Source organism: Drosophila biarmipes, unplaced genomic scaffold, assembly GCF_025231255.1.
Source record: "Drosophila biarmipes strain raj3 unplaced genomic scaffold, RU_DBia_V1.1 ptg000018l, whole genome shotgun sequence".
Classification (NCBI taxonomy): domain Eukaryota; kingdom Metazoa; phylum Arthropoda; class Insecta; order Diptera; family Drosophilidae; genus Drosophila; species Drosophila biarmipes.
Window position 1 is genome coordinate 220,617 of NW_026114536.1, and position 27,725 is coordinate 248,341.

General features: G+C 34.8%; 2 protein-coding genes and 2 long non-coding RNA genes across 7 annotated transcripts in view; 2 read left to right on the top strand and 2 right to left on the bottom strand.

Moving 5' to 3' along the window:
- Positions 1-2,944: 2,944 nt before the first annotated feature.
- LOC108032870 (ribonuclease kappa) lies at positions 2,945-3,637 on the bottom strand. Its single transcript, XM_017106874.3, has 3 exons — positions 3,453-3,637; positions 3,256-3,375; positions 2,945-3,197 (listed from the first exon to the last, which is right to left on the bottom strand). Exons 1-3 carry the CDS (start codon positions 3,519-3,521, stop codon positions 3,099-3,101), a joined length of 288 nt encoding a protein of 95 aa, XP_016962363.1. The 5' UTR covers positions 3,522-3,637; the 3' UTR covers positions 2,945-3,098.
- Positions 3,638-4,269: 632 nt separating this feature from the next.
- Positions 4,270-15,197, top strand: LOC127012071 (uncharacterized). Of its 3 annotated transcripts, none has more exons than XR_007765541.1 (2): positions 4,270-4,392; positions 13,046-15,197. It is a non-coding gene; the product is annotated as an uncharacterized LOC127012071 (long non-coding RNA). The 3 variants fall into 3 exon arrangements; XR_007765539.1 differs by lacking the exon at positions 4,270-4,392 and adding an exon at positions 4,436-4,630; XR_007765540.1 differs by lacking the exon at positions 4,270-4,392 and adding an exon at positions 5,057-5,285.
- A 10,184-nt stretch (positions 15,198-25,381) lies between these two features.
- On the bottom strand, positions 25,382-26,243 carry LOC122818485 (uncharacterized). The gene is made up of 2 exons (XR_007765542.1): positions 25,786-26,243; positions 25,382-25,676 (listed from the first exon to the last, which is right to left on the bottom strand). It is a non-coding gene; the product is annotated as an uncharacterized LOC122818485 (long non-coding RNA).
- Positions 26,244-26,632: 389 nt separating this feature from the next.
- LOC108032861 (uncharacterized) overlaps positions 26,633-27,725 on the top strand; it is a 58,374-nt gene continuing 57,281 nt past the window's right edge. The window contains exons 1-2 of one of the 2 annotated variants that reach the window (XM_050890254.1): positions 26,633-26,800; positions 26,892-27,341. In XM_050890254.1, coding sequence (XP_050746211.1) covers positions 26,719-26,800; positions 26,892-27,341 — 532 coding nt within the window. In that variant the 5' untranslated portion in view covers positions 26,633-26,718. The remainder of the gene's footprint in view (positions 26,801-26,891; positions 27,342-27,725) is intronic. The other variant, XM_044092617.2, reaches the window with a different exon arrangement.

Below are 27,725 nucleotides of genomic sequence, written 5' to 3' on the forward strand. Positions count from 1 at the left end.
ATGCAAAGTGTAGCAAAGCTAACATGGACGAAGTCCTCATGGAGGCAAACTTGAGCGAGCATCAATATTTTCTTATTCGAAGCTATTTGAACTCAAAGACCTCTCGCGACCTTTTCCCAGCTACAAGCTAGACGATACTGCTGACCATTAAGATTTCAATTTGCAAAGGAAACGGCTCAATTAGCTGAAGACGAAGAAAAGTATTTCAAAGCTAAGATTGAAGTGTTAAATGCCACGTCATGTAATGTGTCCGGTAAAGAAATTAAAATTAAACACAGCTTGCAGTTGACAATGGTTGATAAGAAAATTTTTAGTGCTCTAAGTCACACGTCATCTTGTATGTGCTACATATGTGACGCGAAGAAGATTAACGATTTGGAAAATTGTTTGAAAAATAAGGTCCATGAATAACTCTTTGAGTTTGGATTGTCTCCATTACACTATCGTACAGATTCGACCTGAAGAGCAGGAGAGTTAATACTTTTTTATGGGAATTATTGTGGATACACCTAGAAGTCGAGAAAGTGGCTCGTCAAACCATGGCAATAAGGCCAGAAATAACGGGTATTGATGAAGATATTATAATCCGATGTTCAATATATCTGCAGTGTTTGGAGAATATGCACTTGACACTGCCAGAAAGCTGAATAGCTTGTATCCATGGTACTATCATCATCTTCACCATTCCCACACAAAATTTTAGTTTATGCTGCAGATTTCATAAACTATGCTATTCTGCCGATTGGGGAATTATCAGAAGAAGCTGCAGAGTCAAAAAAAAAGGGACATCAAAATGTTTAAATAAAATATATCCTGTTATCATTTATTTTTTATACCCTTGCAGAGGGTATAATGATTTCAGACAGTCTATGTCTTGGGTGTTTTTTAATAAATAAATAACTAACTAAGGTGTGGGTGTTTTTTAATATATAACCTTTTAAGCTTTGAAATAACATTTTTAAATTATTTCTGAATTTTGTATTAAATATTATCAAAATCGGACGACTATATCATATAGCTGTCATAGGAACGATCGGAAAATTGGTGGGAAAATAATATGAAACAAATTATAGCTTGGGGCTTTTTGACATATTATCTTAAAATATTGGTAATATAATTTTTTATATTTTTAAGAATTTTGAATAGATGTCAAAAAAATGGTCTTAAAAAATAATAAAACATTTTTTTTTTAATATCGCTGAAGTCAGCAACAATCCTTAAAAATATCACATGGTGTTACTAAAGTTAATTATTTCTTAAATCTGCAAGGGTATACAAGTTAACTTCCATTCTTGTTTTAATTTAGTTTTTTTTTGCTATAATTTGTATTTTCGTTTATTTTTATTATGTAATGTAATGTGTAATTTACACATTATAATCGAAACTAACGGATTAATATTGGTGGGCGGATAATAAACCACGCCTCTTTCTCTTAAAATGTAATAATACTTAAATAAAAAAGTTTGAAACTGAAAATAGCAAAGCGATTGAAATTTGGTCCGATATTTTTTAAGGTAGCTATAGGATACAGTCGGGAGATATGTCCAATTTTTGTTTGTTATAATTAATATAAAAACTTTTTACCTAGAAGTATTTTTGACCGCGGGTCCCATAAAGGTCCAACCACTGTGGATTGGTTGCTCAATCTCGTCAGGTGGTTAGGATGCAACATTAGCTTGATAACGTTTTTTTCTTCTGTTCTGCGATTTCTTCTTTGACTGGTAGAATGTTTAGATCGCGGTGAATGTTTTCGTTGCGAACGTACCACGGTGCCCGGTGATTGCTGTCAAGACTTTCGACTGAAGTCGCTGGACTATGTCAATATTGCTATTGATGGCATTCCCCCATAACTGGGAGCCGAACTTCCATATTTTTAGTACCGAGTTATACAGCAGGACTTTATATTTAAGGCTAAGGGGAGACCAAGGGTTGATAAGCCAATGAAGGCTACTAGTTTTTAGCTTTAGGTGTGTTCTTTTGGCTTCAATGTGCCGTCGCCTACCAGATGAAGAGCTAGCTGCGTAGTTGCTTGCATCGGGCATTTTGAGCGGTTAAGAATAGCTGTATCGTTAGATGTCTGCACTGTAGAGGACATATAATGTCTTGATCTTGTACATTAGACCTTCAAGACAGATTCTATCAAAACCTTGGAAGACATCAAAAATAGTAATCTCGTTTTGTAAACGCGCCGAATAGAGCATTTTTTAACATTTCTCCTTACTTTCAATAAATATATAACATCTAAGGACTAACAATAACTTCATAATTTTACGATATTTTTCAAAAGGAGGGACACACTATTCGCTTAATATCTTAACATTGTAGCATTTGTTAAATTCCAAATGTTCCTAGCATTTCGAGTGCGCAGTCATATGACTGTATAAAAAAGTTGAGTCAGCATGTTTGGCATGCGTGACCACTCCGATAGAGTATGCCCGTAATACACACTCTCTCATATAAGCGGCGATATTGTCATACATACTCAAGCGAATGTGTCTTATATTTTGAAACGAATAATCTTACAATCTTTCATTACTCGGAGTCCCCAAAATTGTCCGAGGAGGTGGAGGAGATTCAAGCAACGGATAGAACAGCGGCACCCACGCGAACAGGATACCGCAGACTCAATGCAGAGACATGCATAAGTTGCGGGAAAACAGGGCATCTTCTGCTGTTGATCCGGAGCGGTAAACGTTGGAGGCCTTAGCACAGATAATGCTTGTGGCTCAGGGCCATATTCAAATACCAGCAAGTCAAGTGGCCCACAGTTTCAATAATGCACTGCATACTTTAAATTTGTAGCGGTGGCCTTATATTGATATATTTTTTTAATAATTAATATACCGAGTGTAATATATTATCTAAAAAGATTTTCCTATTACTTATAATCAAAACTATTTGTAACACTGATATATTGATATATTTTTTTGAAACATTTTAATAATTTATGTTGAACTCAAAAACTATTTATTTTTTTTAATATGTCTGGACAATAAATAAAGTGAACATTTGAATACTATTCATTTGTTGGCGCATGCCCTGAAGAATTTTTTTTTAATGAAAATTAGAGATAGTTGGGAGAACTACATTCGGAATTATTAATTGGCAGTTACTCTACTATTCATGTAAAATTGTTGTGCCGATAGCAACAATGTGAGTACATAGATGCATGCAGCAATCCAGCAGTTGTAGGCATTCTGAAATAATAAACCTGAAGTAATATTGATATTCAGTATAACGAGAGTTCAAAATTACTTGATTGTACGCTCTATTGGCGGCTGTATAAAAATCTTGCAAGGAATGGTATTCCTCTTCTAGGGGTAAATCCTCAATAAGAGCCACGCTATTGATGTAGAAAAATAGACCCATAAGAACCTAAATGTATTGTTCAAGGTATAAAGTTTATTATTACCGATTATTTAAAAGCGCTCAGGGAAAGTTAGAACACTCACCAACTGGACAATACCCCAAACGGAGATGATCAGACCACAAAGGGACAATTTAGGACCACAGATTTTCATTTTTTGGAGTTTCTCAAAGTGGTCCGTTTAACAAAATATTAATTTGAGTTGACACCCAGAAATCTCGCCTCTAAAATTTTTAGTCAAACTAAGTCAGGTGAATATATCATGTGACTAAATTTTAGTGTGGCCGTCCACGACTCGAATAATAAAACAGATGCGAAATCGATACTAGTGTGTTATATTGATTAACAGTTTTAATAATAGCCCCTGCACACAGCCGCCTAAAATCGATGTTGCAATCTCAGCATATTTCAGTTCGTCAAAGAAAATCGATGAAGCAAAAACAGCTGAAGCAGAAAGAAGACTTTTGGGAAAGTTTTAGCCCGCTAGGTTCAAAACTGAGAGAGTAGTTTGCGTAAAAACGGACGGACAGACTGACATGGCTAAATCGACTGAATAGAACATAGATACTTTATGGGGTCGGAAACGTTTCCTTCACTGCGTTGCAAACTTCTGACTAAAATCATTATATCATTAAAATATTGTGGGATGTTCTTTCCTTAATGGAAAGGATTCTTTGCCCAAAATGTGTAAAATTCGACCATGAAATGAGGCTATCGAAAAATGAAAAACCGATAAGTACTGAGTTATGGCATCCTTGGTGCTGCTGATCGGTTTATTAGTGTAAATTAATAATAAACAAATATGTTTCCTTATCCGACAATAAAATATGACACTTTTCACGACAGTGCTGTCACCATTTTGCAAAGGCGGCATGCTTTTATAATATTTTAAAAGACCTACAACTTTTTTAACGTGAAATTTTTAGCAGAAAAAGGTTTTATTTTTTTTTTTATAACTTTGTATTTTAAAACTCGAGCCAAGGACAGGCTGGACAGTTTACAGACGTTTTTAAATACAACCCGAAGTAAATATACAAATTGTAGTGTGCAGATAGTTCATAGAGTTCATTAGCGTTGTCTTAAATAATGTTTTATTCTTGGCAAGCATTTTTAAGTTCTTTTTTTTTATCAAAAGGTCTATCAAAATACGGGGATTTAGTTAAATTTTACATCTGTGGCACCGAGATTTGCTTTTCGGGGGAAATTTGGTTGGAAGTGATTTCTGTGACACCTTCGAATAAGAGCCACCACAGAAAATAAGAGGTCTGTCGATTTGGTTGACTTATGATGATTGCTCATCAACTTAGCATTAAACAAAAATTGGAAGAGCTCAGAAGGCTTGCTTAGAAGGTCGAACAAATGCAAAATACAATATTTATCTTAGGGGAAAAAGTGTACGTTAAAATCAATAAAAGGTTTGAAAATAAACCAAACACATTATCCATATTGACCCTTAGGCTGCCAACTTAGAAACGATAAAAGAAACGCAATGACAAATCAATAAATTTAGTAATTCAGTTAACGAAATAATTAAGGAGCAGAGGAACGAGAAAGTTGATACACCATGTTTATGCGAAGACCTTTTAGCAATGAATAGAGTCGTAATAGCTGAGATTCTAAATCTTCTGCAAGCTATCGCACTTGCTGAATGTAGCATTTACGTCGATATTAAATTATCCCCGTTATAGGTACCTTTAATAAGCCTAATAGAGGCTTAATTTTTAAATTCCTTCAGTTCAATAATATAACCCAAGCGCTGATTGCATCCCTAAAGTTTAATGTACATGTAGAGGGGTTGACATTTATCCCATGCCACACCAACACATGATAGTGCAACTATAAGATAACGGATTGCTCCTAGCGGTGACAGAACGCATATCAACAACTAGTGCATCATTGAGCAAACTGGCAGCCCACGGTACGTTTTCCCAAGACCATCACGCAGAGAATGGATCAAAATATATTAGGATAACATCAATATCGAATGTGACTAACAGAAAAGTTAAAACGTTTTTATTACAACGAGGTGTCAGATCTGATATTATTCTTAATACTTAAAATTACCAAATAGAGAAAAACGAAACAAATAACTGCAGATTTTAAAATACCGTACAATGGTGGTTCACCCGATAAAAAAGTTCACTTTTAGAGGTCGAGGTTTGATAAATTTAAGTTTCTGCCTGTCAAATAAAGCCAACGTGTAATTTCGCCAGCTATGTAACAAAGAGCCAAAATAGGCAATGCTTGGCGATGTCGGCTCCCGTCAATAAGAAATAACGCTTACATATCGCTTACCAATACCAACTGCAAACGAAAACAGAGACCACACTCGCTCTCCCTTGGCTTATTGACCAAGTGGCACGGCACAGAAACAGCCGTGGAGTGCCTATAGTGACCCAAAATAAGATGATGTTACTGCTCAATATCTAGTTGCTCCCATTCCATGCAAAAATTTTGTTTTTTTTTTTTTAAATTTAATCCTATTAATCGGTTTAATATTATTTTATCACAAATTGCAGTAAAAAGATTTTTCCTTGCAAATAATTCTTATCTATTTCTGAGAATACTTCAAAATGTTTTGGAGTGTGAAGTACTTTTCCTTTTTTTGTATACAATGAAAAAGTGGAGAGTTGTTTAACTCAAACCTATCTATGTATGTATCATACAACTTATGTTTTTAACTTTTTGGATAAGCATATACTCATCTATGTTTTCTTAAATATATTTTTATAATAATCTGTTTATTAATGTTTTTCACCACTGGTAAGTGGTCAAGGGCAGTCATCTGGGCAGATTTTCCGAAGTTTGATCAGTTGATTTTGAGATAGAAGCTTTATTAGTAGAATTATTATTTCATTTCTGACTTGTATTTTTTCTGAGTACGTTGTGATTTTTGTGTTTGTTTATGGGAGTATTGACCTTAATTGAATTATCCTCAGTAAAAGACCTATACAATTTGTGTTGCATCTCCTACAGGTTCTGCGTTGTTTCACATATTTAATTATATGTGGCACACGTCATTAATCTAATCTTAAATAATCTTGCTGTATCAATACAAGAAGGAATTTCTATCCATAAACTATTCAATTTTAATCCATTTTCTATCCATAAACCATTGCCCATCTCATTGGATCGTTACATTTATACTTCGCAAAAGTGTACCACGCTCACTCTAACACCCACAAAGGCTTAAACTTTTAAATCAATCTGCCGCCCGCATAACATCTACTGAAATTGCCGGTAGGTGGCGCCCTAAATTTGCTTTGCGCTTATATATCTGCATTTCCATTTTGCTCCCTCAAACTGAGTAACGGGTATCTGAAATTTGAGGCACTTGACTATAGCGTTCATCCTTGTTATACCCTTGCAGAGGGTAAAATGATTTCAGTCAGAAGTTTGCAACGCAGTGAAGGAAACGTTTCCGATCCCATAAAGTATATATATGCTTTATCAGCGTCACTAGACGAGTCGATCTAGCCATGTCCGTCCGTCTGTCCGTCCGTTTCTACGCAAACTAGTCTCTCAGTTTTAAAGCTATCGGGCTGAAACTTTCCCAAAAGTCTTCTTTCTATTGCCGGATCGGACAACTATATCTTATAGCTCCCATAGGAACTATCGGAGAAAAAATTTAAAAAAATTATATCTTCGGTGTTTTCTAGCATATAACCTTCTAAGCTTGGAAATAACATTTTTTAATTAGTTCTGAATTTCGAATTAAATTTTATCAAAATCGGACGACTATATCATATGGTTGCCAGAGGAACGATCAAAAAATTAGTGGTAAAATAATATGAAAAAAATGTATAATCGGTGTTTTTTAACATATAACCTCCTACGCATGAAAATAACATTTTTTAATAGTCATAGAACCGATCGGAAATTTAGTCGGAAAATATAAAAAAATAACATTTTTTAATTGGTTTAGAATTTTGAATTAAATTGTAACAAAATCGGACGACTATATCATATAGCTGTCAAAGAAACGATCGGAAATTTAGTCGTAAATTATAAAAAAATTATATATATACTATATTTGGTGTTTTTTAACATATAACCTTTTAAGCTTGGAAATAACATTTTTGAATTAGTTTTGAATTTCGAATTAAATTTTATTAAAATTGGAGGACTATATCATATAGCTGTCATAGGAACGATCGGAAAATTGGTGGGAAAATAATATATATCAAATTATAACTTTGGTCCTTTTTGACCTTCTTAGCTTGGAAATAAAATTTTTAAATTAGTTCTGAATTTCGAATTAAATTTTATTTACATCGAACGACTATATCATATAGCTGTCATAGGAAAGATGGGGAAAAAAATTTTTTTTTAAGTTGATTATTTCTTATAACTGCAAGGGCAGCTAGAAAAGTCTTTAAAGGTTTTATATAATCACATATTCTTGCGTTTTGCCACATTCGTTCGCCTGCAAGTACGTACAAAACTATTTAATTACAATATTATTACAGGCATTACAGGTATTTCTTATTTCCAACGAATTTTTACAAAACATGTTGAGGTATTTAAATATTTTCAGATGACAATTTATAAGAGGTAATTTATTTAAATATTCTTTATCCGCGACGTTAACGATCTTAAATATAATAAAAAGTTTCTGTTTTTAGCTTCAAATCTTGTTACCCATTATTAAATAAATTATAACCCACTAAATTCATTCTGAAATAACACGTCAACATTTAAAATTAGTATAATGTATGTGATATAATGTATTTCAAAATTACATATTTCAGAGGATTAATAGAAAATAAATAAAGTCAACTTCAGGCAAAGCTACTAAAAATGTTCGATTTTTGCCACTTGTAAAATTATATAACGTAAAAAAATAACCAATTCGTCGTGTTACTCGTGTTTACCTATTTGATCGATAGCTTGCCGAAAAAAGATGTTTTAAGAAAAGTAAACATGTGAACAAATTTTTTTTTTTTGCGAAGTGCGTTTAGTTTGTAACAGAATTAAACATATATAAATATAAATCAGTAAATCAAGAAAAAACGCGTAAAAGAAAAACTAAAATTTAAATTCTGCTAGAGATACGAATGCAATGGCGACAAACGGTCTTTTTAGTATTTTCTTCTAGTGCACTATACTATATTTCACTTACTAATATACTAATATTTCACTTAATTTCCTTGCAAATTCTTAATTTCTTTCGCGTATTTTTTATCCTTTTTCATTCTTTAAACAAAACCTCCAATCGATTCCCACCGAGAACAGTTTCACACTCTCCGCTTTAAGCGGATTCTGCAAAACATCCAAGCCGATATTGTAAACACCAGAGCCCCAAAAAGGGAGCCCCAAGTCCGCTAACGTAAACATCGTTTTCCGGCAATTCTGCAAAATTTCAAATTTAATTGACAATTTTCATTATCATATTTTTCGACTCTCTTGGATGATTCTCCTAATCAGATTTTCAGATCACAGTCCGTTTTTGAATCCGAATTGATCGGTCGACAACTTGAATATCGCGAGCAGTGAAAATTAAGTTCGGTACTATAAAACAATTGTGTAAACTATTGTTATAAGAATTAAGAATAAAAAGTACATTTTTTTAAAAAATTCACTAATCAAAAATTTAATTAGAGCCCAACGTGGGGCGGTGCTTATAAAAAAATTCTTAAAATAAGTTTTAAAACAACATTTTTCGAAAACAAAAAGGGAACTCGCGCCGCTCAAAAACCTAACCGATGACATAATAATAAGTGTTTACATCGTGAAAATAGCTAAAGGATGAAAACAATAAATGTAATAATCCCCATTTGTTTAGTGAGCTGTTTAATTATAGTTTTATATATATAAGAATTTACTTCAAAAAATGTAATGTAAGCGATTTAATAGCACAAGTAGTTAATAATGAATTGAGTCCTTTGAGGAATGAGATCGCGAGTTTAAAGACACAATTAAATCACAATATAAAGAAGGTTGAGGAATTCAAGGTGGAAGCTATTGATCCAATTAAGTCGGTTTAAGAATATTAAGGCAAAGAAGATAGTAATGTAAGCTGGAGAGAATCGGCAGAAATAGCAATGGGACAATACAAAAGGGGAAATGAAAAATACTTTTTGGCACTATCTATTCTTCAAAATAAAATTACAGGCATTGGCAATGATTTTTTAACTCATAATGGAACCGTATTGATTTTTGACGCCCTAATGGCAAGACTAGATTTTGTTTATCGATTATGGAATTTTATATTTTGGTAAATAAAAAATTTATTCTCTTGATTAACAAAACCATTATGATACATGGGAGCAATAAGCCAATTATATCTGAATTTAATGAAAAACATAGAAAGACAGCACTACGAGTGTTCATAACTGGCCTTAACGGCCTTATCTCAGATGTAATATTTTCAATGAATCCACCCGATTTACCGAATGCAATGGTAATAGTACAAGATCTTGATAGCAAAAATTTGAGGGCCCAATTCCCGAATTTTATATCATCACAATGCAAGACTAATAAGTCAAACTTATATGGGCAACAAAACTCAAATAATAAACCAAGACAATATAACTATAATAAAAATAATAAAAGATATACTAATAACTTAAGGTTTAATCAAGCAAATAATCAAAACAGAAATAATTATTACAATTTTAATCAAAATAGAAACAATACCTGGAATCAGGGAAGATTTAATAATAACCAAAAAGCAGTTGAATTTTTATAGACCACAACAAAGTAAGCCAGAGCCAATGGATGTTGATAAATCAATTCAGATGCCAAATAGACCCCATAACAGTAATAATCAAGGACATAATAATTATCAAAATAAATGGAGCCAAACTAAAAGAATCGAAACACAAAACACACAACAGGAACAACCTTAAAATAAAAGAGTACAAACAGGAACTGTTAACCAACCGGATAACAAGACTTTGAGGTTGTACAACATTGAAGAGGACCATTTTTTAGGGCAAACTCAGGATATATATAAATAAATAAAAAATTAAAAATATTAATTGATACAGGGTCAACTTCTTGTTATATTAAAACAGGAATTTATAAGAAGAAAAGTGAACTACCAATATATAAAAGAGTATCTACAGTGAATGGATATTCAATAATTAAGTTTTATCATATGATAACTATTTTCGACACGCGGTATACTTTTTATGAAATAGATGGACTAGACTCAGAGTTACTTGTTGGCTACAACCTATAGAAGAAATTATATAAAACCTTATCAAAAAACCTTATTCTCAATAAATAATGGAAAATACGAATTCCTGAGAATGCCATTTGGCTTAACAAACGCCCCTAGAATATTCCAGAGAGCGATGGATGATATTTTGAGAGAACAAGTTGGAAAAACGTGTCATGTCTATATGAATGGCAATTTTATTATTACAAGCAGTAGCCCTTATAATTCCCCATTTTTAGTCGTACCAAAAAAGGGTTTTAACGAAAATGGAACTCCAAAACTTAGACTAGTAATAGATTATAAGAAATTTAACGCATACACCATACCGGATAGGTATCCAATGCAAGATCCTTCCGTAAATTTGTCAAACCTCGGGAAGGCTAAATACTTTTCCACAATTGATTTGGAATCAGGATTCCACCAAATTCTCATGAATGAAACAGACATTCAAAAAACCTTCTTCTCAAAAAATAATGGAAAATACGAATTCCTGAGAATGCTATTTGGTTAACAAACGCCCCTAGAATATTCCAGAGAGCGATGGATGATATTTTAAGAGAACAAGTTGGAAAAACGTGTCATGTCTATATGAATGGCATTATTTTCTCAAAAACAATTAAAGAGCATTATAAAGATTTAATTGTTATAATTAAAATTTTGCTGAGCGCAAACATGAAAATTTCGATTGAAAAATCAAAGTTCTTCAAATTGGAAACAAACTTTATCGGTTACGTTGTTTCTCACAATGTGATCAAAACCGATCCCAAAAAAATTTCCACAATCTTAAAATATCGGATATCTAAAAATATTCGAGACCTTAGAAGCTTCCTAGGCCTTACAGGATACAGAAAATTTGTTCAAAATTACGCCAAAATTGCTACACCGTTAACGAAATATTTAGAAGGCCTAAAAAAGGCAAAGTATCAAAAAAGGCATCCCGCAAAACTTCTATACAGTTGGATGAGCCAGCTGTAAGAGCTTTCAACGAACTCAAAAATAATTTAATCGCACAAGTAGAGTTAGTTCAACCCGATTATAATAAAAAATTTACTTAAACCACCGATGCGTCAGATTTGGCTATTGGTGCGGTTTTTTCTCACGAAGGAAAACTAATTACTTTCATATCAAAAACTCTCACACAAACTACTAATAAGAAGGAACTTTCAGCTATAGTTCTTTCATTGAAAGTTATTTTCCAAAAATTATTTATAAGCCAGGAGCAATAAATGTTGTTGCAGATGCATTATCTAGGATACAAATTAATAACTTAACAGAAAGTATCGAGTCGGTCTCAGATCAAAACACTCAGCACTTTGAGAATGTTATACAAGAAACCAGAAAACCCTTAAACCAGTTTAAGCAACAATTGCTAATAGCAACGGGGAGGTATACAAAACATGAGTCGATTAACGTGTTCGAAAATACTAGACATATAATAGAGTATAACATTCTGGAAAATTTAATAACTCTCTTAAAGGAATACATTCCACCTAATATAACAATTGGAATTCATTGTAGCTTAGAATACCTTTATATAATTCAAAAACCACTTAAGGATAATTTTATAATTTAATTTGTATTTGTCCAAGACGTAGAAAACGCTGAAGACAGATCGCTTATAATAACAGAAACGAATTGTCGAGCACACAGAGGGCTTGATGAAAATTATAAACAAATTAACCGGCTATATTATTGGCCTAACTAACTAACAAAAACTAAAGGAGTTTGTTAAGAATTGCACAATCTGCATTCAGAACAAATATAACAGACATCCAGTGCAAATTCCTAACGGTCAAGCACCTGTTCCGGATAGAGAAGGTGAAATTTTGCATATTGACATTTATTACGCCCAAAATCTTATATTCATCACTCTTATAGATTCAAAAATTAAAAAATTTTAAGTCGTTAAAGAAATCCCAAATAAATTAAATATAGAAAACAGAGTTTCAGAGATTCTGCAACAATTCCCATTAGACAAAACCTTGTTGATAGATAACGAACCAAGTTTTTCTTCATCCCAATTTAAATCTTTTGCACAAAGAAATGGGATATCTTTATTTTTTGCAGATCCTCGACATAGTATGTCTAACGGACAAATAGAAAGGGCACACTCTACCTTAAAAGAAATTGCTCGCTGCATTAAAGATTAGCCTAATCAATTAATTAGCCCGAAATTACAATTAGAGCAACACAAAAATGCAACTTATCAATTCTCTCTATAACAAATCAACCAGCGTATGATACATTATTTAATAAAATCAAACACGATGATATTCCTAAAATATTGCAGCAAGCCCAGAGAAAATGTTACATTTTCACAATAAAGATAGACAAAATAAGAATTATCACGTAGGAGAGGTAATTTACGAAAAGAAACACGGGGAAAAAAACAAGCTTAATTCTAGATATAAAAAACAAGTAGTTAAGGAAAATCTCCCAAATAAAGTTATTATAAATAACAGAAACCGTACGATTCATAAAGATAATATTAAATAACTTGTTTCAAATTACAGATAATGATTTCAATAATGTACTTATTATTGCTGGTAGCTACAACCAAATCCGAAATTATGGAATACACGAACCATGATTTCCTTCTTTACAAGGATACCAAAGATGTACTTATTTATCAATCCCACGCAGATTTATTTCATTTAACTAATATAAGTCTTTATAGAGAAATAATTAATCTTGAAACAGAATTTCTAAAGGGTCACGACAACAAAAATTTTCTTTGGGAAATATCCCATGATTTAAAAATTATCAAAATACTTATCTCTCAAGTTGTACCCAGTAGATCAAAAAGAGGCATTAATGAAATAGGCACCATTTGGAAACGGATAGCGGGAACACCAGATCATGATGATTTCATAACAGTCCAAAATAAAATCGATAATTTTATACAAAATAATAACGATCAATTCGTTATTAATTCTAAAATATTTAAAGAGATAAAATCTTTGTCTGAACAATTCAAAACAGCCTTTAAAAATCAAGAAATTCCACTTAGAAAATATCGTCTGCGCTTGCTTACTTACGATCTTATGAATTTAATGGACAGAATTACACTTGCCAAAATTGATGTATTTAATACTAAAATTCTAAACAATGATGATATACTAGAAATTTATAAGCACGAAGATAGACCTGATTTACATAAAATACCCTATTATTACCGATTGTTGTGACGTTTACAATTCAAGATCCATTTCACATAATGATGGAAAATTATTATTTGATAATCACGTCGCAAAATGTAGAAATAAGTACTATGTAATGTCTAATTTTAAGGCAGAAATATTTAATAATTATTGCACACTTAACCAAGAAGGCTCTTGTTTCACTAGATTACTAAATGGAGAAAAATCCTTTTGTATCAAAATCCAAGAAAAAAATAAAAATGTAAATGTAATCCAAAATGTAGTCATTTTTGTAAATGGAGAAAATACAGTTAATGACACTCATTTAAATGGGTAATTTTTAATAACTTTTAATGGCACCACTAAAATTAATAATATTTCCTACACAAATGTAGACAATAAGATATTGGAATATATCACAGCTCGAAGATTTTTTAGTATCCGAATAAATTATATCTAATGATTCGGAACTCACATTCGATAATATTAACATACTAAATCCATTTATTCAAATTAAACAAACTCAAATACCAGTTACGTTAATATTAATCATATTTACACTTATATATTTAACTATTATGATTATAATCAAATTCAGAAAATTTTTAATATTCAAACCATGGCAAATTCATATAGAAATTGAACCAGAAAATAATATTTCCGATAATGAAATAAATAATATACCCGACAATGAATATACCCCAGAAGAAAATATCATTGTCGAATTAACCCATCAATTACGTTCAATATACCCATCAGTTCCAATGAATCGGGACGATTCTATTTAGAATGGGGGGAGTTATATGACACATTATTTAGGGGCTCTTACCCAATTTTATAAAAAACTTTGAGCCGAGAGCCAATTTCCAAATAACTCTGACAGACCCAAGATAAATCCGTGGTCAGCTATTTCTTTCAACCAGGCCTCCGAATCATTCCCACCCAGATCAATTTCACGCAGCCCAAATCAAACGGATGCTGTAAACATCCAGTCCGCTAACGTAAACAAAAGATCCCCAAAGCGAGCCCCGAGTCCGTTAACGTAAACAAAAAGATCCCCAAAGCGGTCCCTAAAACTCCGCTAATGTAAACACCAATTTCCGGCCAAGATTGGACTTAAAATTTAATTTGCAAATTGCATCATCCTATTTTCCGACTCTCTTGAGCCATTCTGTTTATCAATTTTTGGGGATAAATTCTCTTAAGCCGAGGTTTGATTATTAATCATTGAACTGGAGATCAGGCAGTCCGTTTTTCAGATCCGAAACGAGCAGTAGTGCAAATCGAGGAAAAATAAACGAGCAGTGAATTAACTAAGTTCGACTTATTAAAAAATTGTAGTAGAGATTAAGTGATTAATAAATAAAAAAAATTTTTTTTAATTAAGTCAGAAGTGAGAAACTTAATTTGCATAGCCGGCAAACACAGCATATTTGCTTGGCCGCTATAATATCCAATTTTTGTTAGCCTTAAGTCCAGTTCTGTTTTATACTTCGAATAAAGAGCACGCTGATCATAAACTTTACTCCGGCTATCGCCGTTAAAACTTATTTACATTCGCCCAGTGAGCTTAAGGCCAGGGGCATAGGGGGCCAGTTATCATCTCACAGTAATCTTGCTCATCAGCCAACCCCAAACCTTACACTTAGCACTTCAGCGGCTATAGTTGCCAGCTCCTAACTATTTGGACTATAACTACGGATTGCAATAATTTAGGGAATCATGTAAGTGAGGATTTTCATGCCCTCTATCTGCATTCATCCCTGCAAGCATTTTCTATCGCGGAAGACACTTCTAAGTGACTTCTAGAAGATGAAAATTATCGTCCGCTATATCGCATTCGGATCGCGGAAGTCACTCCCGTCGGGAAGAAATGTGCCACTTCGGCGGCACTTCTCGGAGTCACTTCGGCGACTTTTCTTGAAGTGTCTTCGGCGACACTTCCAGGAGTGACTTCGGCGATGCTTCTGAAAGTGTCGCCGAAGTGACTTCGAGAAGTGCCGCCGAAGTGGCACATTTCTTCCCGACGGGAGTGACTTCCGCGATCCGAATGCGATACCGCCGAAGTAACTTCTGGACGTGTCGTCGAAGTGACTCAGAGAAGTGCCGTCGAAGTGGCACATTTCTTCCCGACAGGAGTGACTTCCGAGATCCGAATGCGATATCGCCGAAGTCACTTCTGGAAGTTACTTAGAAGTGACTTAACAGACGCTTGTAGAAGATACCAGAAGGGCCTTTCCCCCATTGAAAATCTTGGAAATCTTGAATAAAAAAACTTGTTTTTACATGTTAGGCAATAAACACGGTAAAAACACTTGTAAACACGGTCCTTGGCATATCGGAAATGCTGCTTTATAATTTTTTTTATGTCCAGCTCCGTTCACATAAGAAATTTAATAATAACCATTTCTAAAATAAACAGCAAAATTTTTTTTATATGAAAAATAAAAATAAATTCGGAGGAATTACCTTTTATAATAGGTGGAGAATCTTTGAATGCTTATTTCACTGCAATCAAGCCAGGTAATGTAAAAATATTTTGAAGTAATCGTACAGCTTCACGTAAATTCGCACTCTTCGTTGAGTTGTTCATTTTAATGTGTTATACAATTTTAAAAATTACGAAAAACAAAGCAACACACAAATTTTATACAAAACTGGATTGATCACAAGGAAAGTGCGAAATAAACTGACGCGCGGTCGAAAAACAACAGCGTAGGTAAAAAGGAAGAGGTCCTCCTTTTTCCCATTAATTTTTTTTTTGTATCGTCTAACTATCGTCCAGAAGTGTCTCAGAAGTTACTTCTTCGCGATCGCGACCCTTTTTGTTTTTGTAAAATGTGTGCTATCGTCTAGCTATCGTCCAGAAGTGTCTCAGAAGTTACTTCTTTGCGATCGAAATGTGTGCTATCGCCTTTCTATCTTCCAGAAGTGACTTACAAGTTACTTCTACGCGATATATGTATATTTTGTTTTTGTAAAATGTGTACTATCGTCTTTCTATCTTCCAGAAGTTACTTCTGGACGATAGGCGATAGAATTATCGCCTTTTTGCTTGCAGGGATTTTGTCAAAAAACATAAATACACTGCCAGCTTTGCAGTCTTGTTGGTTTTATTGTCTCCCCACTCCACATTCGCGAACCCGATACGGTCGCGCATGCATTTGGGTGACAATTGTTGTTTTTCATTTTCTTGGTTTGCCATAGCGGAGGCTCGATACCCGCCCACCTCTCGCCCTTGTTGCCTGGCAAGGCAACAACTCACTCTGAACAGCCCCCATCCATCGTGGTCAAAGCGTCAACTCAGCCCCCGCGTCCCTCTCGACAGGCCAGCTGCCTGCACAAGCATACAACTTGAGCATGCCTTAATTCTTCAGGGCGATTTGGTAGTCACAGACTCTCATGAATAATCCGGTTCAGCAGTATAGGATTAATAAACAATTCCCCAGCGGGTCTGATTGTGAGACCGATGTCCCAGCCGGAACTTCTACACCGAAAAGCGTACGCGATAATATTTCCTCAGCTCTAAACATGCCTTTTAGTGTGGAGCAAATGACACCCACCATAAAGGCGACCGTGGCCCATGCCGTTCTTGAGGCAACCCGGGAGAGCCAGCGTAGGGAAAACGAACAACGCCAAGCCTTACAGCAGCTGACCGACCATGTTAATTCGATACAAATCGCTCCCGCCAAAGCGGAAGCCCCACAGATTAAGACCTACGACCCCATAGAAATTAAAAATAATGTTAAATGTGACGAGCCCCTGGACGCCCGAAGTGTCTGCCCGAATTTACGGGAGCACAAGACGCATGCGTCTCTTGGCGGCAAGCGGCAGTAGCCGCATGTTATATTTTTAGGAATTCTGTGGATAGCTCCCGTTATTATCGGGCAGTTATTGTTTTCAGGAGTAAAATAAGAGGCCCTGCCGATGCAGTGCTGTCTTCGTTCGGCACTGTGTTGAATTTCAATGTAATCATAAATCGGCTCGATTTCTCGTACAATGACAAACGCCAGATCCATGTAATTGAGCAGGAGATGGGAACTCTCAGACAGGGAAGCCTAACACTCTTGCAGTACTATGACGAGGTCGATAAAAAACTGACCTTGCTTACCAACAAAGTCACAATGTCGTACGAAGTGTCGGGGGCAAAAGTTTTATGCGACAAATTCCGAGATGATGCACTCCGTGTATTTATTTCGGGAATCATGCGCAACCTCACAGATGTCCTCTTCTCGGCAAAGCCGAAGGACTTGCCAACGGCTCTGACTCGAGCTCAAGAGGTGGAATCAAACCACGAGAGATACACGTTTGCATCGTCGTTTGCGAAGAGCCAGGAAGATAGGGATAGGAAAACAAATCCAAGGGCGCAAGAACGCCAGCAAACGTCCCACCAGGCATATACGCAAGTAAGTGCTGGAAAAAGTCCACACTTTAACAGCACAAGGTTCAGGTGCACCCTAATCCACGCAGCGCTGGGCACCAGAACCCATGGAGGTGGATCCATCACTGTCCAGGATGCCGAAGCCATCGCAGGCCCGGCATACCAGAATAGGAAGCCGGTGGTGATACGTACACCACAGAGGACGCTGGCGCGGCACAAGAAATTGATGACGACGCCATCAGCGGGTATGACTCGTATGCCATCAATTTTTTAGGGGGAAATCCCTGCTACCCGTCATCAGACGAAGAGTAGCGGGGATTGACATGAGACTACTAGTCGATACGGACGCGGCCAAAAATTTCATCCGACCATGCGAAGGATTGAAAGGCGTGCGCCCGGTACAATCTCCATTCAAGGTTCATTCGATCCATGGAGTCACCACTATCACGAAGATATGCTTCGTGTCAATTTTCAACTTGAAGGCCACGTTCTTCATTTTACCAGATTTGGTCAGAAAATCATTTTTGAAAATGCTCAAAGACAGGAAAAAAACCTTCGCAGACCCCAATGAGGCCCTGTCCTACAATACGTCGGTGGTAGCCACCATCAGAACTATTGATGAGACGCCCATTTATGCCAAACTGATCCAATGGAGGCAGCTGATTTTGTCAATAAAACGGGCAAGCGGAAAATGCGTTTAGTATTAGATTTTCGCAAACTTCTCGTTTAGTTTACCCGATCGGTACCTCATCCGAACATCTCGATAATATTAGGAAACTTGGGCAAGGCCAAGAATTTCACATAATTTTTGTATATTATTTTCCCACCAATTTTTCGATCGTTTCTACGGCAGCTATATGACAGTTGTCTGATTTTATTAAAATTAAATTTTAATTTCGGAACTCATTAAATGTTATTTCCAATCGTAGGAGGTTATATGTTAAAAACACCAAAGATATAGTTCTACTCGTCTGGTGATGCTGATCAAGAATATATATACTTTATGGTGTCGTAAAAGTCTTATTCACTGCGTTGCAATCTCACAGAAATGTGTTCCAAATATACAGACATATGTATTTTTTAAATAATAAAAATCAATATCAACTAATATCTTTTGAAACCAAAAGATAAAGAAGAATAAAATCACTTTACAAAATTAATAAAAGATAAAACATTAATTATAAGTCTGAGGAAACACTATAGAAACACTATATATAGTAGCTTTACTAACAAAAATTCGCTCCCAGACTCTTATTATAAATGGTGGCGATTAGTTATCGACTTATGAGAATCAATAAAATTATATCTGATAAATAAACTTATTGGGTAGGGGTAAATACTTTTTATTTGTACATCTGTTATCAGGATTATATCAAATAGAACTCAAGGAAAACTCCAGTTAAAATCCGACGCTATTTCATTATATGATAAGCAAAGCTTAACATCATCAGCAAACGTACATAATTACACGAGAATGTGTTATAATAGAGGGAATACAGCTAATAAACAAAGTTAAAATCGAAGAGGCCAAGTGATTATGATATGACAAATATAACGAGAGACACTGCGAATTATATTAAAAAGTCCGGTACCCAAATCAAAACGAGGAAATGCATTTACCTTAATCTGGGATTTTATCAAGTATCTCAAAGTAATCCCAATAAAGAACGAAACTGCACTACCTGAATATAAAAATTCAAAAATTGAGGACCTATATGTACGAGGTGTGTTAAAAAAGTAAGGTAACTTTTCATGCTGGCACAATCTTCCCATCTATCATTCTTTGTTTGGATGTAAGAGGATATTTTGAAAGGATCTTGCGTGCCTTTGACATGATAACAGCAAACTTATAAAATTGTAGCATTTAAAGACTGCATTGTTTTGTTCAACCTAGAGCTGGAAAAAACATGGACAATGTATCGACACATCGATTTTTTTTTACAAAAATCGGGAAACAGACAAGTTTTCAAACATCGATGTTTGATGTTTCCTCTTTACCCATCACTACCTAGCAGTGAGGATCTTGATAAGCTAAACACATTTTTTATTAATTAAATAAAATAAACTAAAAAACACGATAAAATTATTATAGGTTCTATAAATATTGGTGTTGGCGGCGGTTCGAAATGGAGAAAACTTTAAAAGGCCAAAACAAAAATGGTAATAAGATTAATTAGTTACATTCATGCGACAAAGCCATTTATCACAAATTAACAAAAACAGAATTGCCACAAAGACAGACACCCTCAATTTTATCATTCATTAACAAAACATGATAAAAAAAATATTGGACGTATCAATACATCGATTATTTAAAAAAAAATCGAAACATCTATGTAGGTAAAAGGATATGATCGAATCATTTCGATCACCATTAAACAATTTTCGCTCAATTAAAGTCACTTTCCTTAGCCGAAATATGATTGTTCATTATGCATACCCGAAGCAAAAGCCGAAAGAATAATCAGCCACGAGTAAGCATATCATGCTCGTGCAAGTGATCGGATCGCTTGGGAACGATCAAAACGATCATTTACGCTTCGTGAACGATTACATAGAATGATTATAAAAACGCAATTAGTTTAATTAGTTTAAGTTTCAGTAAGAATTTTTATTAAGTTTGGCAGAATATATTTAAGTGAGGAACCAGTATTTGTTTAATATGATGGACGTTGATGCACAGTACAAACAAATGGCCCAACGACACCAAGCACGTGCTTGTTTTAAAAGTTATTACATAGACCGCGAAAGGGCTCGTGCCCCTTTGATGTACCCTTTTTATGGAGTTTAATAATAAAAGAGTCCTTCCAGATAGAAGGAAAAACTTATGATAAAATAGACAAATTTAGAGGACAATAATTTCGTGTTAGTCGAACAGGAACAAGTGCAGGCGTTAGGCGTTTTAAGAGATCTTTAGAATCAATGTCACCTCTTATAAGAGTTTGTATAAAATGGTACCAAGCATTGTCCTACGACTTACAAGTGTAGGTAACTTAAGCAATTGAAATTTACTCTGGTAGGAGGGTAGCCTAACGTTTTGGTCCCAGTTCAAACTACGCAGGGCAAATAAAAGAAGTTTCTTTTTTACCAACTCAATACGGTCGAAGTGCACTTGATATTGTGGACTCCAAACCGACGAACCATATTTGAAAATAGGACGAACAAGGGAGGTAAATAGTAATTTGGTCGTATAAGGCTCATCAAATTCTTTTGCCCGTCTTCGTCGATCTTCGCTTAACAAAACCATTCTGACACGATGATATAAGCAAAATGTAAATGTTGCAAATGAGAAGTTATAATACGTTCAAATGCTTTAGGAATTGCCGACAATTTAGAAATACCTTTATAATTTTGGTAATATGCCTTCGCACCCTTTTTATGGAGTGGAATAATAAAAGAGTCCTTCCATATAAAAGGAGAAACTGATGATGAAATAAATAAATTAATAAGTTTAAGAATCGGTTTATAAATGGTTGACGCACATCCAGGAAGTCCATCTGAACCGGGAGAATAAGTTGGCGTTGTTCAGGGCCGTAGCTAGAGCCTCGGGGGCCCTGGGGCAACAAGTAAATTTGGGGCCCCCTATACGGAAGTCTTTTGTCAAATTTTAAAGTACGCTTAGGGTTGTCTATGTGTCGAACGTTTGAATTTCCCGCGCGTATAGTGGTCGCGAACACTGTTCGATACCTCGATTGACGCGAATCAGCTGCTCAATTGAGGTGCTATTGACAAACAATAGTATCAGACAATTGTATAATTATTCTGCGTATAATTGTTAACTTGCGCGATGAAACATATCTATCCCAGCGGAGCGAAAAAAAGAGAGGCAAAACGAAAGAAAGAGAATGAAGCAAAAAAGATTTCCGGGAAATTCGTTAATTGGTTATGGTTTTTAACAAATGAGATACTGTTGAAATAAAGCGAAAACATGTTGTTTTGTACATTATCTAATAAAACTGTAAAAAATGCAGGATTTTTTTATTTTGTTAGACTATTGTGATCCATTTAAAGCACATTCAGAAAGTCTGAAAGCCATGGTAAGGCTTTTTCAGAACTAAAAAAGTGGTCGATAAGAAGGGGCCCCGGCGGGGCCCATTCCCTTCGGGGGCCCGCCCCACCTGCCCCATGATAGCTTCGGCCCTGGCGTTGTTCTTGCTAAATCTCGTAAGAGAGAACTTTCGGTGATTACAGGGGAAAAAATACAATTTGCCCTATTTAAGGGATTAAGGCAATTAGAATTTGACCAAGCTGTCAAACTATAAGTAGTTTAGAAAAACTCAGCAAATAAATCAGCAATTTAAGAATCCGTCGATGCCTCCATTAAGTTAGGATGTACCAATGAAGAATATGCTAAGCTACGCTTGGCATTAACAAAGTTGTAAAACTGTTTCGGAACGTTTAAAAATTCAAATTTACATCGATTTATATATATAGAATAGCAATGACTGTTGAGAACATTTACGTCCGTTCAAGCCACATCATATTTCGAAAAATCTGCTGGTCTAAGTTTTAAGGTTCTTAAGTCTTTGAAGCGCTTTGGTAAACCAAGGAGGCCTGTTTAGGCTTGAAAGAAACCTATCAGGTAAGCATTCAATAAAAAACATATTTTACACTGTATAGAATAGTTTAGTGACACTTTCAATGTCTGTACAATTGTACAAGTCTGTCCAATTATAATGAAAAAATCTTATCGTTAAGTTTATTATAGTCACATTTACGAAAGCGTCTCATTTTAGTTGGAGAAACTAACGAAGAGAGGGTCTCAGAACAGGGGAGGCAAATTGTCAGTTCCATAGTTGGATGATATCGGTCTTCTGGTACAACAAGGGAGTCAATTCTACATACTGTGATTTCAGACGGGTCTGAAACAAACACGAGATCTAATTGTCTACTTTAGGAATTTTTTTTTTAAAGCTTACTTGCTGTAACGATAATTCTAAAAGGCCATCCACAAAATCATGGGCGGATAAAGGCATAGCGACAAATGAGTCAGTAGAAGGAGGCCAATATTAAAGTCACCTAAAACAATTATAAAGTCTATGTTAGAAAGAAGGGATAGAACAGATTTTATTGCGAACTGATGGTGCTCACAAATTACTAGATCAGAGCCAGGTATAATATAAGAACATGTAACAATAACGGATAAAGATTGCAAGAAAACATTTCACACCTAGAAATTTAATTTCATTCGGGATATAAATGAGAATTCTTTCATCCCCTATGTGAGTGGAGATCGGTCCTATATGTATTAAAGTTATTAGACAGAACTTCAGAGTCGGATATATCTGGTTTTATCCAAGTTTCCGTAAAAGTTAAATATTTTCAGTAAATGCAGAGGAGTCAGCATAAAGCTTGGGTAGCTTCATATTTAGCCCCCTAACATTTTTATACACCAAAATTAAATTCTCGGTTTATTCGGAACAAATTCTTTAATTACTAAATCACCATTAAGCCTAAAGCTTTCAGAAAGTAAAACAATAAAAACATAAGGCGGAGCAAATATTTTAAAAGACGATGAAAATCGAAATTGTTCAACTGCAATATCTTCGGATGGGAATAATTATTTACAGTCTGCCTTATTTAAAGTCTGGCTTTAGCGATGCCCGTCGCTCGGAGACTGTTAGTTCAGCCTTGGAAAACATTCTTTCCGATTCAGTTGAAGTCGCAAGAACGCAGAGAACCCATTACAAATACATTTGGAAAAATATCAAGTATATCATAAATTGACTTACCTTTTATTACCCTAAAGAAATAATTTTAATTTTTATAACGAAATTTAGTAGAGCCGGTTATGAAAGCTTTGGTGGTTTCGAAGTTCGATTCTTGTTGGCTTGAGGGTTTAGTAAAATTGTGTTTTCCAGAAGAGTAACGGGTTGCTCTTCATGAAAAGATGGACTAAAAATATGGCCAACCCTTTGGAGGATCGTTCTTAAAAATAGAACATGCGTTTTTTCGACTTCTCAATTAAAAGTTATCATAGATATCGCCCCTCGTTGTTCTTAACTGTCCTCATTTCTCGAATAAATTTTGGACAAGTCCTTTAGAAATCGGTATTATGCACAACACAGATAATTTGGAACTAGAAATGTCACTATGGCACAAACTTTTGGCAACAATCCCCAGATTGTTAGCTCAGCGCTCAAGTTGACGCGAGATTGTCAGCAGAGTGGTTAGTGGCACTTAGGTCAGATTAGATTTGGGGTTCAACTTGCGGGCAATGATGTGAACTGTGAACTTACTAGTTCAGCAGTTCATGGTTATAGCGTATTGATCGGCAATGTGAAGCATGTTCTGCACTTTTACACTGGGCTCTGCGGAAATTCTTTTCATATGGGCCGTTCTTTTAAAAACCGACCACCTTTTTAAGATGACATTTTTGATTTGCCTCAACCCTTTTTATACCCTGCAGAGGGTATAATAATTTCAGTGAGAAGTATGCAACGCAGTGAAGGAGACGTTTCCGACACCATAAAGTATATATATTCTTGATCAGTGTCACTGACGAGTCGATCTAGCCATGTCCGTCTGTCTGTCCGTTTCTACTCAAACTAGTCTCTCAGTTTTGAGGCTATATGGGGTCGGAATCGTCTTCTTCACTGCGTTGCAAACTTCTGACTGAAATCATTATACCCTCTGCAAGGGTATACAAATTATTATATATGTTGTGTAGGGAATAGCTAATAAACTCTGTCCTCGGGGCGAGTAGTAGGTACCTCAAACATGGTTTCTTCATATTAATTAGTATGTCTATGAACCTATTGTCCCTTATCTTAAATATTAACCCTGTCGACTGACAACTAACACTTAGCGATCATGTAAGCCATGTCCCAGTAATTCTTTAAATGCATTGTAAAGTAGCCTTTTTTTGATTTTGAGTGTTTTGCTATAAAAAACAAGGGTTTTTTATCCTTTGTTAAAATAATACGCATCTAAATAATGTGCGAAAATGTATAATGATTTTTGTAGCAGGCCAGGCCCCACGTCCGCGAATTAATTATCCTCGATAGGCCGAGATCCCGTAAGAATTCGCTTGTCCATCAATAACCAACTTATTTCGATTCTGAAGAAATCGCGGTTGTTCACTTACAGGAGCCAACATAATAATCCATGGAACGCGATCTATGAAAAAGTCCTGATTGCAGACAAATTTAATCTAAATCTGTTAAGCATTAAATAATACACTACCTTTTTTCATTTCATTTAATCATTAACATTCCATTCAAAGAATTGAATTACTTTCAACGTCTGCATCGGCTGGATCCTAAAAAATAAATATTTATGAGAATATATTTGATGCATGTTTTAAAATAGAAAACTAAAAAATCGCGTCTTTTTTTAAATTTATGCCTAATTTGTTTGGGACTATTTTTATTTTATTTTTTTTAACATATATAAAATAACTTTATCCTTGGATTGTATAAATTGATTTCTTCAGGAAGGAGAAACGCGCCAGGTAGCCTTCAAAATCCTCCCTTTTCCTTCCATAATGCGGAAAAGTAGATCTCATATCCCGCCACAAACGCTTTAATTTTTGGGTATTGGCTTTAGACACAGGATCGACAAAATTGGGATTGGTTATCCGTCATGTGATGAAACCTTTTGTCATCCAAGCAATTATAGGTCCTACAACAAAAATTCAAAAGGCTTCATGATTTTTAAAGAAAATTATTTAAAAGCAAATACATTTTTTATACCAAGTCGTGGAAAAGTCTACTTTATTTTTATAGCGTACCACGTAATTTTGAAGTTCTATTACAAGAGAACCATGGCAGACCATGTAAAATCTTAAGAAATCGCGTTCCGTCGAAAATAATTTTTTCGCGAATTTTGTGGGTGAGAACCGTAAACTAGGCTGTGTGGAAACAGAAAATTAAAAATGGATGGAACATTCCAAAAATCGGGCCAAAAAAGCAACGCTTCGAAAGGTCTCTCAATGGAGTGGTCTCGTTTTCTACATGAATTTCCTGCCGGACATGTACATACATATTTCAAAGCCGGTTCTGGTCAAAATGTTTTTACGTTGAATATAGAACCACCAGAAAAACTATATCCGGAATTCCATTACGGAATCGCTGTTCATTATGTAACATGTAGATAGAAGGAAGTGTATACAAAGTATACAAACAAGAAATGTTCCAACAAGTTCTTGATATTTTGCTTAAAATGAGAAAAAAAACATCCGTTTTTTTTATTTTCATACGAACTATTTCTGGATAAACTGCGTTAAAATAAATATAGAAAATAGGTTATTTGTTTTTATTCTTTTATCAGGTTACACTTCCGAAAAATGTCCCTTCTCCACTCCAGGGCTACGTAAAATTCTCTAGTGATTAATCTCTGCCGTTAGTTAACGAAATATTAAATGTACAAAAATTCCAAAACACTTAACACTCAAACATGACTCTATGCCACCTTCTAGTTACTATAAAAACCTATGTAAAAAAAAACAAGTTGACACCATAACTCCTCTGTAGTGTAATTAGGATTTTACTATAAAATGTATGTAAAATGTATATATGTGTTCCATATTACACTGTTCCAGTGTTGTAACAAACCAAACAAATATATATGTTTAGGTCCAAATGGAATAATAAGCGATAATTTCGCTATTATTAATAAGTGGTAAAACCTATTTAAGAAAACTATTTTAGTTTGATTAACGAAAATGTTCGTTACACCTGGCAAGCTAACTGTGCTACTAAGGGGACGTTTACCCGTTGTATTTTTTTATGTTAAGAAACGAATAGGTAAATGAGAGGTGACAAATTTCCATTCTTAAGCATATTGAGCCTCTTTATTGCTTTATATTAAATATTTTTTGTTTTCTTACCATACCAGTTCAAGAACTTTGTTGTAGTGTCGCACTGGGAAATTATAACGAAGCTAACCCAATTCCTCTCCCAATTGATGTGGATGCTGCTAAGACCCGTGACTTCTCGTCCATAGTAATTCCGTCCCATGGTCCTACATCAAACATTAATATCACCACTGACAAAAGTTTAAGTACCCTCCTAAGCAGCCTTAACTGTTGCCAAGATTTCCGTGTACATTCCTATGATTCCTTTGGTCTGAGCAGTGTAAGGTCGGCGATGCATAGAAATTTACTTATGCCCTTCGGAGGGTTCAACCAGTTTACGCATCTGAACATGCACGGCGGACAGTGTTCGCAGAAATATAATTTTATAGCACAAAACATGCAATTCTCGCTCTATAGTGGGACACGCAATAGTCTACGAGCGGATTGGGTGACCTATGATCAAAACGTCACTCTCGGGAGTTATGACCAAGGTGAGAAAAATTTAATTTTAACTCTTTTTAAACTAATTTAAAAAAAAATATATATTTTTGCTTAGTACAAACCCTTCAATTGAACGTCAGTTTAAGTCAGGGCTTAATGGCCATAAATATTCAGTAAAATTTGCTAATTTTTCGCTTAATTTTTTAAAATTATAAAATGTTCTGCTAAGTTTAAATCACGTTAGTTATTTATCCGTAACTTATTCGTAAAAATTTTGTCGCTACCTTTATAAAATGTATTTATCTATTTTGTATGCAAAAAACGACTTTTTCCGGCCATAGCCTATCCTTATGCACTGTTCGTTTCTTATTTTTATTACTTGAAATTATTATGATATCCTTGTCTTCTATACTTTCAACCTTGTAGGGTCCAGT